At 34.6% G+C, this 13,813-nt stretch overlaps 2 protein-coding genes across 2 annotated transcripts; one reads left to right on the top strand and one right to left on the bottom strand.

The window, feature by feature from the left end:
* Positions 1-3,078: 3,078 nt before the first annotated feature.
* On the bottom strand, positions 3,079-3,818 carry LOC126706632 (basic form of pathogenesis-related protein 1-like). Its single transcript, XM_050406166.1, has one exon. It carries the CDS (start codon positions 3,748-3,750, stop codon positions 3,271-3,273), a length of 480 nt encoding a protein of 159 aa, XP_050262123.1. The 5' UTR covers positions 3,751-3,818; the 3' UTR covers positions 3,079-3,270.
* Positions 3,819-9,411: 5,593 nt separating this feature from the next.
* LOC126705020 (uncharacterized protein At4g02000-like) lies at positions 9,412-10,170 on the top strand. Its single transcript, XM_050403983.1, has one exon. It carries the CDS (start codon positions 9,412-9,414, stop codon positions 10,168-10,170), a length of 759 nt encoding a protein of 252 aa, XP_050259940.1.
* Positions 10,171-13,813: the final 3,643 nt, after the last annotated feature.

Genomic DNA, 13,813 nt, shown 5'->3' with positions numbered 1-13,813 from the left:
TGAGCTGTGGGACCCAGATTCTTGATCTTAACCGTGGCGGAGGAGCTCAGATTCTCCGTCTTGATCTGCGTGTTTCGAGCTGAGCCGAATCAGAGCCTCCACCTGCGTTGGCGGCGTCGAGGCGAGCTGTGGTGAAGGTGCGAATGGAGGAGTCGTCTTCATCGGAGTTTCAGTGTTTGCAACGTCGGGGGCTTCCTCGTCGGAATCGTCGTTAGAATCAATGTGGGCGATGGGGCTTGGGGTGGGTCGACGAGCTGAGTCGGCGGAACAGATCGGCGATGAGGGAGTTGGCCGGCGAGCTGAGGGATGAGGGAGATGAGGGAGCTGGCCGGCGAGAAAGAGAAAAAAAAATTGAGGAAGAAAGAAGAAAGAGAGAAGCCGGAGAGAGAGAGAGAGAGAGAGAGAGAGAGAGAGAGAGAGAGAAAATAGGAAATGTATATTTAATTGGAGAGGAGAGAGAATTGTAATAAAAAAGTATTTTTTTTTTACCTGTGAGCTACAGTGCACATCTAAAAATAGATGTGCACTGTAGCTGAGGAGCTAAATCTTTTAGATTTAGCTCTATTGCTGCATTGTGTTTTTTGTGATAAAAAGCTAAAAAAATACCATTATACCTATATAGCTCCACTGCTGCAAATGCTCTTAGGCTTGTGCTTGTTTGTTGAGTGGGAGGAGTAGATGGGCTGATGGGCTGGCCCACTGGGGTCAGGTAAACAATAATTAAAACAGTGTAATGTGCTGCACATTATACTGCTTTAATTATTGTGCTACACATGAAATGTGTAATGTGCACAAGGGGCTAAATAATATAACAAATTAAAGCAGTATAATTAATGACAAACAAATTAAAGCAATATAATTTATTGTTACGCTAAACAACAATAATTAAAGTTGTATAATTAAATTAACCAATATATTATAAAAGACAAATAAATTAAATTATGTTAGGCTAAATAACAATTAATAATTTTATAATTAATGAAACAACAAATTTTATAATTATAGTTTATAAAAGATAAGCAAATTAATGAAACAACTAAACAACAATAATTAATAATTTTATTAATATTTCAAATGAACTTATAGTTTATTATACGGTTACATTTGTTCATTTCTTTTCTTTTCATTTTTTTTTTTCCTTTTAAGGTTTTTCGGTGTACAGAATGCAAATTTGTTTTGGTTTTAAGAACATTTTTTTTTTAAGCACAAGCTTCATGCCGGCCAAATCTTAAATTTCGGCCGGTATTTACCGAAACGTTCCAAAACACTTGAAATAGACCGAAATGACCCAAAATTTTTTCAAAGTAAAATAGGAACACCCTGGACAAAATTCCTAGAGTCGCCACTGACCACAGGTCCACAGCTCCCAGTATAGTTTTTGATCCCAGAGTTTTTGTGAATGGGTTTATTATTTGGATGTGGGAACCAAGTTTATTTGATGCTAGAGTTTTTGTTAATGGGTTTTATGCATGGCTTGTTATCTTCAGATTTCAAAGTTTATTTTTTAATAATATATTTTATTTTAATTAAATTATTATTTTTAATTAGATTAATGTTTATTTTAAAATTTTAAATTATTTTAATTTTCTGAGCTGGTTTTTTTTTTTATTTTTTTTTATTAATTTAAATGTTGACACGGCATTTAAAAAATGCCAAATATAATTTACTATCTTAACAATGCATTCCGTTTGCCACATATGTTTTTTCCATTACTGAGATGGCGGTAAGGACCAAAATAGAAATGATTTTCTGATTTCAGGGACTAGGGTAGGCGTGAAATCAAATTAGAGACCAAAATGAAAATAGATTCAAAATGTAGGGACTAAAAATGTATTTTTGCCTATATAAAAATGCTGAACCTACAATTTTTTTTTAATACAAATTACTAATGTGATAAGTAATTATTGGTAAGTAAAAAAATTATTTAAGTAATTGACCTAGATAAAAAATAATAAAAAAAATTTACTGACTCAACGGTATGTAAAAATATTAAAAAAAAGAAAAAGAAAAAGAGGTTGTTGTAGCATTACTCCAATAATATATGTTTTTTTTTTTTTTTTTAATGATCAAAAGAGGGGCGGGAGCGACTATATGTGACCTACTCTCCATGGCGTGACCTAATAAAGGCACTTCCGCAAAGAAATGTTAGATTAAGTTATAGCTACTATGACTAGGGTGCCATAGATCTCATCCTAGCACCCCAAGAGAGTCAGCAGATGAGATACAATGCAAATTAAGAACCCACTCCCCACTTGGTAGTTGGTACCCACTACAACTCAAATGAGAGACCTTGTGCTTGCATGCGGGGTCTCACCCACTGGGCCACCCCTCTTGGGGCAATAATATATGTACTAGTATCCGTGCTGATCACTCCTGAACATACACATGGCACCATAAAATTCTATTATAGTAGACAGCGGCTGATATAATCACATGGCAAAGTTTGTATAGAATAAGACACGCGTTGTCGTAAATGGCAAGAAGCACCCGTCTTGACATGATTTGCGGAGAACAGATGCCCTTAGAAATGATTAAGTACCCTACTCCCATGCTTTTTTCCTATCTTTAATGTAATTATTGACGTTCACGTGATAAAAAAAACATAATGCTTTTTTTTTTTTTTTCTTAGATTATCCTATCTTCTTTTCTTACCATAAAAGAAAAGCTCAGCCATAAACCTATACAGTCATATATGGTATCCAGTATTCACAAACGGGTTATGTGCTAATTATGTTTTCAAAGTTAAAAGGAAGGCAATCAAATTACACGTATCAGTTAATTTCTTGTTCAATATATTGACTTTATTCTTATCTTTAATGTGCTTAAATATTCTTGATTTAATTCCATATGCTCTTATATATCTACCATTTTGTGATTTATATTTCCTTATTAGAAAATAGACTCATTACCTTCGCATGGCCCCCCATGGTAAGTTGTTTTCAGGGAATTGACTTATATGTCTCTACCTCCGGACCCTTCCATGTTCAATGAGTGGGGAAAGTCTAACATATGTCAGAGAAACTTATTCCAGTGACAGAAACGTCATAGCAGTGATCAGCTCCATTGTATAAACGAAAATTAACAAAGTGAAAACAAATTTCTTCTTCATGATAGTAAAAGTGACAGAAACATATTTCATTATATCCTTCAGAAGGTATGCATATATATTTGGTTACTACCACATACACTCTTTTTTTTTGAAAGGTACTACCACCACATACACTCCTGATAAGGAACAACATAATCATAATTAGTAACTAATGAAACCACTTAAAAAGGACGTTCGCCTTCATAATTACCCGGAGGATCATAGCTGCAAATGACGAACATCCACCCATTGTGGCACTTGACTCTAGCACACCCAAGATGAACCGAATCACGCCAAACAACCTGAGTATAGTGCAGGCACTCACCACCGACACATTGGTTGGACTTGTGGTTATAGTAAGGCTTCTCTGCTATCCACAAATTCACTGCATCCACTCCGTTTAAGTTATCATAACCTTCAGCAAGATTTTCTCCATAGGGCCCTTCTGAATGTTCCAAGTTGCAGTCTCCCGATCTCTTATTAGCATAATTTTGAGCATAGGCTGCAATTGTGTAGTTCCATCTAATTGGACCAACACCAACTTTGGCACGAGCTGCATTGTGTGCATTGACAAAGTCTTGGTGGGAGCTTTGGGCTAGGGAGACATGAAGTAGGGCCAACCCCAAGAAGCATATGGCTAGAAAATACTTGATAAACCCCATTTTATCTCTGTGCAAGGGAGAGCTAGTTTTTAGTCTTCTGGTTCTGAATGAAGATGGGATATGTGATTGAGGTATTTATAGGCAAGAGCGGTAATCATTACGTTATAGCTCAAGCGGGGTGCCTAATAAACACAAGCATTTGGGTCAGGTTTCTTATTTTGGGTAAAAAATAGTTCACCACACCTATTATACATACTTTTACACACCCCCAAACTACACGTAAATGGTGAGAGAGCGTGCATAATAAACACTAAAATGCTTTCTTATATTTAGGCAAACACTATTTCTTCCCAAACTATTTTTTTACTATTTTTGTGTCATTGTAACTAAAATAAAAAAGAAAAATGCTATATTCGCAACAGTTTCATAATACTTTTACAACAAATTAAATTATATTTAACAGATTATTATGGATTATTATTAATAGAAAAGAAAGTAATTTCAGTAGTAGATTTAAATTTTAATCAATGATATCTTACAGCTTATGATTTATTGTGAAATTGTTGTGAACGTAACACTTCTCAATAAATTAAAAAAAAAATGTTTTGGAAATAGAGAAATAAAAAAATTAAATAATTAAAATAATGCCTAGAATAGAAAATTTGATATGAGTTTCAAAAAGAGATTAGGTAGTAGATTATTATTCTAAAATATGGAGAAAAATAGGAATATGATGTTTTTTTTTTTTTTTTTGAGAAACAATAGGAATATGATGTGAATGCTCTCTATAATTATTATTCAAAAATAAATAATATACAAAAATCATAGTTATTAAATCTGGATTGGCCATGATCCATTACCTAAACCGTTTTGAATCATCAATTATTATTATTTTTTAAATGTTTTTTTTAATGGTATATTACTATATTATATGGTCAAACCCAATTAAACCATGGTACCCGCATTTCTTTCTCTCTTTCTATTTTCCTTTTCCTTTTTGGAACCATCCGTATTTTCTATATACGGAAAGATGCTATATTAAAGAAGAGATCCCCGAATACAATTTCCATTATTCAATGAATATTATTTCTATAAAAGCATCTCTTAATTTATATAAAGTGGAGTACTAAAAAACCTATGAATTTTCAAAATGATTTTATTTTATTTCATTTAATGTTTTTAACTTTTTTATATATAATTTTCTTTGAATATAGTGAATTATTTCTACTTCTATTTGTATTAACATTCCCCATATATGTCTATTTTTTCACTTCAAATTTTAATTATATATTTTATCAATAAGATAATTACATATTTATGACTTATCATTTAAATATTTATTTGAATATTTAATTTAAATATTTATATAAAAACTTAAAGATCTGGTCATTTAATCTTTTTACATTAAAAAAAAAAAGATTGCATTAAGTATGAAATTACGTACTTAATCTTTAATTTCTCTTATATATTTTTTAAAATTTATCTATCAAATTTTAAGCCTTTAAGAGTTTTTGTATTTTAGAAAATATTATTAATTTCTATTAAATTTTAATTGAAGATACAGTTCCGTCAATAACCCTATCGTTAAACAAGTGGGTAAATTACATACCAAATCAAGTGCTAAAGCTGTTTGATAATTACGTTGTGTAGTATCCAACAATCCAAATCTATTTGATAATTATGTTGTGGAGTATCCAACAATCCAAATCTATTTGATAATTATGTTGTGGAGTCTCCAACAATCCATTTAGAGATAGAGAGGTTTCCAAAACGTGTGTAGTCTGCCATGCATGCATCTATGCAAATGAAACAATAAATGGTTTACCACATTATCAAACATTTCTCTGAAATATAGATCCTTTATTTATATATATATATATATATATATATATAACACTTTGCAATCTATATCACTTGATACTAGGACGGAGCTAGAACTTGAGTTAGGGATGGCTCTACTACTAACTGCGTGTAACGACTCTGGTCTTCAACTCTACTGCTTAATCATTGTAGGTTTTTTGTGTGTGTGTTGTGTGCATGCTAGATAAGGAAAAAAAAAATTAATTTTGTTTAAATTTTTTTAAAGAGTTGGGTAGTTTATTTTGGATAAAATAGATTGGTCGTTTTTTTTTTTTTTTTTTTTTTTTTTTTTTTAAGCTTTACTATTGGTAATTCTTGTTGGGCTTGTATATTTTGTTTTAGATTTAGATCTATTAAATTTTTTTATGGCCTTTGAAATGAGGAAAATGCTAGAGTTACAAACTCTTTTACAAATTGCTTATGTGGTAAATGATTATTAGTAAGTAAAAATGTGATGCAAGTAATGGGCCTATATGTGAACTAATAAGAGTTTGCTACCTCAATAGTTAGTAAAAATGTTGTATAAAAGTTTGTGACTATAGCATTACTCTTAAAAGAAACTATGATATTGTTAAGGGGTAAAGTGTAATTTTATAGGAAAAAAAATTGCTTAAATTAAAACCTATATTTATACTAATATTAAAAAAAAAAAAAAAAAATTGTTGGTGCCATTGCCCCCAAGTCCATATCTAAATCCGTCCAAATCCATATCTAAATCCGTCCATGCTTGGTACTAGCAAGAACTTCTCATGTGACAGAAGGGCCAGTATCGATCGGTTCACAAAATGGAAAGCTATAGTGGCTTTCTATATGGAACTTGATTTGTTCTTATCGAATAAATTATACAAGCGAAAATTAATATTCATTCTAAATTTTTTTAAGAAGAAAATTTATGTACTTGGCGAAAAAAATTTCATTGTAGATTTTCTTTTTAATGGTCAATATTCCCGCCTCTATATTCTATAATTTCTAGTTCAACTAGCATGAGAATCTCGTTGCAATGATTAAGTTACTTTATTTTCCATCAATCTATATATAGTCCATTTGGAGAGAGCTCAATCATCGCCACAAGTAAGCCCAACATCAAAGTTTCAAATTGAAGTAATCTCTTTGAATAATATATGATAAGGTTAGTCCCAACTTCTTTTAATTCTATAATATTTTGCTAGGTCAGTTCTAAACTTCAAAATTCAGAGAGAAAGAGAAGTCAGCAATTTCAGCTGCGCAACCTAAGGTCATTTTCCTAACAGTATTCTCGTGAACATAAATACATGTACATTCCCCTATCATGTGATATTTAATTAAAACAAATTAACATTGATAAGCTATATTAATTTATTATTGAGGGCGCCAACATTTCACGGATTATTATCACCATGACTTTAGGCACCATGTTACTATCTTATATTAGACTTACATTCTTTATCAGAAAGTTAAGAAATTTGGAAACAAATGCTTGGAACATACCCTCTTTTTTATGATTGATCATTCACCTTAGGAAGGAATAACCTAAGACTCTAGGAACATGCCTCTTTTTCATGCTTGATTTCCAAGCATAAAATTGTTTTGATAGACTAATCAGATTAGGGAGGAATGACCCAATAATATATTTGAGTACCTGGGCATTGCGTGGTCCAAAGTTCAAACGACCTAGCTTTTTAAGTTTTAACCATTATTTGTTGAAACTTGTGTTAGGACTTTGAGTGACATGTAGGAACTCACAGGATCCGGATCAGCGGGAGGTTTTCAGGAAATAGATTGACCGCAAAATCAGCCATCGATGGTAGGAAAGGAGTTCTACCATCTCAATATCTCTTTTCATTCCTTTCAAAATGTCTACGGATTTGAAATCCTCTACAAAAGTATCTTATCATAGTGTTTTAAAAATTTTAATTATTCATTTATAGTTAAGAATTTTGTTACAATTAAGGGCCTTATTGTTGAATTGTCATTTTCTCATGCACAAAGTGATTGGAGGTTTAGGAAGAAGAAAGGGTTTGAGTTGAGATTAGCAACATATTGTAATTATCTCTAAAAAAATAATTTGCTACATTGTTAAAACATGGTACTAAGTTTGACATGATTAATCATTATTAAATGGACGGTTTAAATTTTTACAATGTCAATGTTTAAAAAAAATATAAATGGATTTCAATTTTAAATTTATTTTATTTTAAAATTCTTGAAACTTTTTGAAATAAAATTTTGGTTGAAAGAATTTGCAATTTCTTGAAACATAGCTAATAGAGTTTTATCTAAACTAAACTATAATTGGAGTATAATTTAAAATTTCTAGAAATATGACTAATAGGATTTTCTTTTATAATAATAAAAAAAAAAAAAACTAAAAGTATGTTTCGTAACTGTTTTTTGCCCTTATTTTTTGTTTCCAAAAACAATTTTATATTTTTGAGACTAAAAAACTTGTTTGACAATCCAAAATATAAAGAAAACAAAAATTAATCTCAAAATTCAATTTATGAAGGAAATTGAAAATATATAAAAGGCTGTTTTCAGTTTTTAATTTACAAAAGTTAATGAAAACATGCATTTAATTTAATGAATCTATCTCATTTAATGAATTAGCATTAGAGTTCAAATTATAGTAATAACATATTTTAGTATTTTCTTCTCTTTTTTTTTTTTTTCAAAAAACTATCTTTTTTAATTTCAATCAACTAAACATGTTTTTTACTTCAAAAATACAAGAAAATTGATTTTTCTTTATATTCCTAAAAATAAAGTTTTGAAAATAGAAAACAAATTTATATAAAGTTTTTTTTTTTTTTTTGATCTGATAATTTATATAAATTTATTGTGAAGAACCGTGTAAACTTTCAAAATATATAGTTTAAATTATTTCCATTTCATAGTAAAAAAAAAAAAAGAACTATTTCCATTTCTAAATTTTAAATATTTCTCATAATAGTTTTATTTTAAATGAATTATCTCTATAAGATAATTCCATACTTTTTTGGCTAGATTCCATATTTTTTAGGGATTATTATTCAGATATTTATTTAAATATTTACTCTATATCATATCATAGCATATAGTATTATATAAAAATTTGGACTTATAGCTCATGGCCACGTCAAGTGGCTATCTTCTCCTTGTGACAAACGTTACATTCTCATTAATTAAGATGATTTACAAATAAAAGTCTATTAGCTAAGTTTTAAGAAATTAAAAATTCTACTTCAACAAAATTATATTTTAAAAAATTTTGAATTTTTTTAAAATAAAATGTAAAATATATTATAGTTATTTTGAATCTTTGATCATATATCATAATAATTTTTTATTTCAATATAATGAAATTTACACATTAAATGTTTTCCTTACGCCATGTAGGTGAAAATATATTTGTATTTCAATAGTTTAATCTAAATGAAAATCTACTAAATTCTTAATAATATTTTTAAAATATATATTTCTTTTATATAGAGTTTTTAATTAATTCATGTGTTTCACAAGCATACTACTAGTATTTATATTTAAAAACTTAAAGCTTTGATCGTTGAAATTTTTTGTTTGCAAAAGTATTTGTTGAGCCGGTTATGTTTACTGCATACAAAGAATGCATAATAATTACAGACTCTTGTAGATCATGCTAGCCAACACCTCCTGATATTTCTATTGAAAACATTAAATTCTTCATCCCCTAACTATTAAATTGTCAAAAAGAAATCTCAATAATAATATAAACAATAGAGTTTCTCTGACCTAGAGTCTTGGCGGCGCCAAACTCCTCGTCAGTAGAATTTTGTTCCTTCCATAGGAATTAGTTCCCTTACGCAACAACGTTGTGTATAGGGCTTGTGGGAATTCTTTCGTGGGACCAGGGAAACAGTGTGTATTATGGATTCCTTAACTAGAGAATGGAATCGCTTGTCTCTTTCTGAACAAGAGGGGGATACGTTTGACTTTGAAAACAAAAACATCAAACCAGGAAGTATGCTAGCGGCTAAGTTCTTCACTAAGAGAGCCCTCAGTATTGAAGTTGTGGCTCGGACTCTTCGACCATTGTGGAAAACAAAACATGAGTTTCGCATGAAAGATCTGGGGAACCATCTAATTCTTTTTACGTTTGAAGACGAGTTGGATGCTGAGAAAATTCTATTTAGAGCACCATGGAGCTTTGACAAATATTTGGTTGCTCTCTGTCTATACGAAACCGACCAGTCTCTAAAGGAGCTTCGCTTTGATACGGCGGAGTTTTGGATTCAAGTGCATGACCTTCCTGCGAGACGAATGACGGTTGATGCGGCAGAAGGTATATGTCAAACATTAGGACGCGTAATCCACTGCAGCGATGAGGAGGAAACGGATGGAGGGGAGTTCATGAGAGTGCGCGTGGAATTGGATATCACAAAACTGCTCAGCCGTGGACGGAGAGTGCGGTTTGGCCCAGACAGTGATGGGTGGGTTTCGTTTCGGTATGAGCGACTCCCAATATTCTGCTACTGGTGTGGGAGGTTAACGCATGTTGCAAAGGAGTCTGACGTCTGGATTCGTAGTAAAGGGACGTTACATGCCCAGCAACAGCAGTTCGGAGACTGGATGCGTGCGCCTCAGATGAGTATGTCCAAGCAGAAGATAATATCGGTGGCTGGGTAGGAGGCTCGGAGAACGGGTAGTGTTGTGGAAAAGAATGGTTTCGCTACTACTCTGGCGACGGTGACTGACAGCTCGGTGATGATGACTAGGACGGATGGTAACACGAGAAAGGAAAGTACGAATCCCAAGGAATATTCGAATTCGAATGATAAGGCGAAGATCATGGACATACTTACTGACAAGGAGAAGTTTAAGGCGCACATCCAGGAAATTGATGATGCGATCTTTAATGGCACTGATATTTCTTCGGTTACAAATGCTAATAATGCTGATCGTGATTGTAGGAATAAAGGAAAAACTGACAACACGTTGCTAGTGAGGAGAAGTGACGGACCAAACGTGGAAGGGACTTTGGACCATGGACCACAAGATATGGGCTGCTTGGGTAATGGGCCTAATGGGCCTATCACTAATAACCCAGCTCCTAGAACCTGGAAAAGAATCACAACTGGGCCAAAAATTATTAATCCAATTCCGGAGGAGGCACATGCAGGAACTAAACGTGGAGCACATGACCATGCAAGCACCGACCTGGTAACTACATCAAAGAAGAAAAAAAATGGAAGCTGAGGTGGTGGAAGTGAGTAAGATGTTGGCTATGGAGTTTATTGAAACGGCGGTGGCTGTGAGGCAGCACCGCCGAGATCAATGAATGCTTTAAGTTGGAACTATCGGGGGCTTGGGAACCTCCGAATAGTTCGACAACTCCAAGAGGTAATTGCCTCTGAAGATCCCAGTTTAGTTTTCCTCATGGAAGCTAAGCTATCCAAGGAAGAGACGACTAAGAAGAAGCGTACTTTTGGATTTACAGAAGGGCTGGTAGTGGCTAGCAATGGAAGTAAATGGGGGTTGGTCTTACTATGGAAGAAGGAATTAATGGTGGATGTCCAAACATTTGGACCGTGGCATATAGATGCAGAGGTGGGAGGGGTTGATGGAACAGGGAAGTGGAGTTTCACGGGATTTTACGAGCAACCGAAAACGGGTAGGAGAGAGGAGACTTGGCATATTCTAGAGAGACTAGGGAGCTTAAACCATCTTCCCTGGCTATGTATGGGGGACTTTAACGAGATCGTTAGTGATGCTGAGAAACTTGGGGGTAATCTGAGGTCACCTAAATAGATGGAAAGATTTCGGGATGCCATTAACAGATGCCGATTCAGAGACTTGGGTTATGTGGGCCCACGTTTTACCTGGAACAAAATTTTTGCAAATGGAGATAGTTGGTGGATTCGACTAGACTGGGCATTGGCCACGTCGGACTGGTTTTTAAAATTTGCAAATGCGAAGTTATACCATTTGTCGACCATTACGTCAGATCACTGCATATTAGCTCTTCGGTGGAATCAAGGAGAGAAACGACGACATAGAGGTGGGAAGCCATTTAGGTTTGAAGCTATGTGGCTTCGTGATCCAAGGTGTGCGGAGGTTATAAGTGATGCGTGGGAGTTTGGCCTTGGTGTCCCTACGGGTCATCCACTTCAGAACTGTATTTCCTCATGTAATGCTCGCCTTACTCAATGGAATAAAAAAGAATTTGGTTATGTTGGCAACCGGATCAAATCACTTTGAAATAGGCTCCAAGCACTGGAAACCGCCCCGGAGCATAATATGGAAACCATCCGGCAGGTCAGGCAGTCTCTAAACTCTTGGTTGGATATAGAAGAGGTCATGTGGAAACAACGATCTCGGAATATTTATCTGAAGGAAGGGGATCACAATACTAGCTTCTTCCATACCAATGCGTCGAACAGGAAGCAGCGGAATTGGATTCAGGGACTAGAGGATGAGAATGGGCTATGGCAGGAGGGTATGGATGAGATTGAGTATGTAGCTACGCAGTATTTCTCCACATTGTTTACTTCCACTCAGCCGGGAGATATGACAGAGCTTTTAAATGCAATCACACCTACAGTAACGGATGCAATGAACCTGATGTTAACCAGAGATTTTCAGGCCTCAGAAGTTGCCTTAGCACTGAAACAAATGCACCCTAATACTGCACCAGGACTGGATGGCTTGCCACCTCTTTTCTATCAGAAATTCTGGTCACTCACAAGCACCTGTGACACTCAAGCTGCGCTGGACTTCCTGAATCATGGTATTGTTCCTCCTAACTATAATGACACACAGATTGTTCTTATTCCTAAAGTCCAAAACCCTAGAAAAATTACTGAATACAGGCCAATTAGTTTATGTAATGTGGCCTACAAGATAGCCCCTAAAGCAGTTGCTAATAGGTTGAAAAGTGTTTTATCAACAATTGTCAGTGAAAATCAGAGTGCTTTTACCAAGGGGCGTTTTATAACTGATAATGTGTTAGTTGCATTTGAAACCATGCATCATATTAGCCAAAAGAAGTCAGGGAGGGTGGGGGAGATGGCTCTAAAATTGGACATGAGCAAAGCTTATGATAGGGTAGAATGGACTTGCTTGGAGAACATTATGAGGAAAATGGGCGTTCATCAGAAAATGGTTGAAGTGATTATGAGGTGTATAACTACTGTCACATATTCTATCCGTATTAATGGGCAAACCTAAGGTAGAATAATCCCTTCTAGAGGCCTTCGCCAAGGGGACCCATTATCTCCTTATCTGTTTCTATTTTGTGCAGAGGGTCTTTCAGCACTTCTTCATCGGGCAACAGAAAGGCAAAATATTAATGGTGTAGCTGTTTGTCGGAGAGCCCGAAGAATTTCCCACTTGTTCTTTGCTGATGGTAGCTTGGTTTTTTGTTGAGTATCATTGGAAGAATGTAATGAGCTACAGCGTATTTTCACTGTCTATGAAGCTGCCTCCGGTCAGCAACTCAATAAAGCCAAAACTACCCTATTCTTCAGTAAAAATACTCCACGGGCAATACAGGAGGAAATAAAATCTAGATTGGGAGCTCAAGTCATACGCCAGCATGAAAAATATCTGGGACTACCTTCGTTGGTTGGGAGATCCAAAAAGAACACTTTCCATGATCTAAAAGACAAACTGGGCAAAAAACTTTCGGGGTGGAAGGAAAAACTTCTATCGAATGCGGGCAAAGAAATTTTAATAAAAGCAGTTGGCCAAGCAATTCCTTCTTATACTATGAGTTGCTTCAAACTCCCAGATTCCTTATGTGATGAGCTTGCTGGTATGGTCAGCAAATTTTGGTGGGGACAAAATAATGGGGTTGACAAAATGGCTTGGCTTAGCTGGGAGAAGATGTGCACTCCTAAGGAGACGGGCGGTATGGGTTTTAGGGACCTCATGGCATTTAATGTGGCTTTACTAGCCAAACAGGGATGACGCCTTCAAACTTCTACAAATTCACTATTCTACCGTGTCTTCCATGCTAGATATTTTCCACATGGAGACTTTCTCTCAGCTACTGTGGGGACAAGACCATTATATGCCTGGAGAAGTATAATTGCTGCACAACAGATAGTTCGGAAAGGGAGCCGTTGGAGGATAGGAAATGGAGCCAAAGTTCGAATATGGGGAGACCGCTGGCTTCCTTTGTCTTCCACTTTTAAAGCTGTCACACCATGCCCGAGTGGTGGTGATGAATCATTAGTGGCTTCGTTAATCGATTACCAGAAAGGAGAATGGAACTTGGAAGCCCTACAACGAACACTCATGGCCAAGGATATTGAATCGACTCTCTCCA

This window comes from Quercus robur, chromosome 11 (genome assembly GCF_932294415.1).
Source record: "Quercus robur chromosome 11, dhQueRobu3.1, whole genome shotgun sequence".
In the NCBI taxonomy this organism is placed as follows: domain Eukaryota; kingdom Viridiplantae; phylum Streptophyta; class Magnoliopsida; order Fagales; family Fagaceae; genus Quercus; species Quercus robur.
Note: the sequence above shows the minus strand (reverse complement) of the source record. Positions and strands in the feature narration are given on the sequence as shown.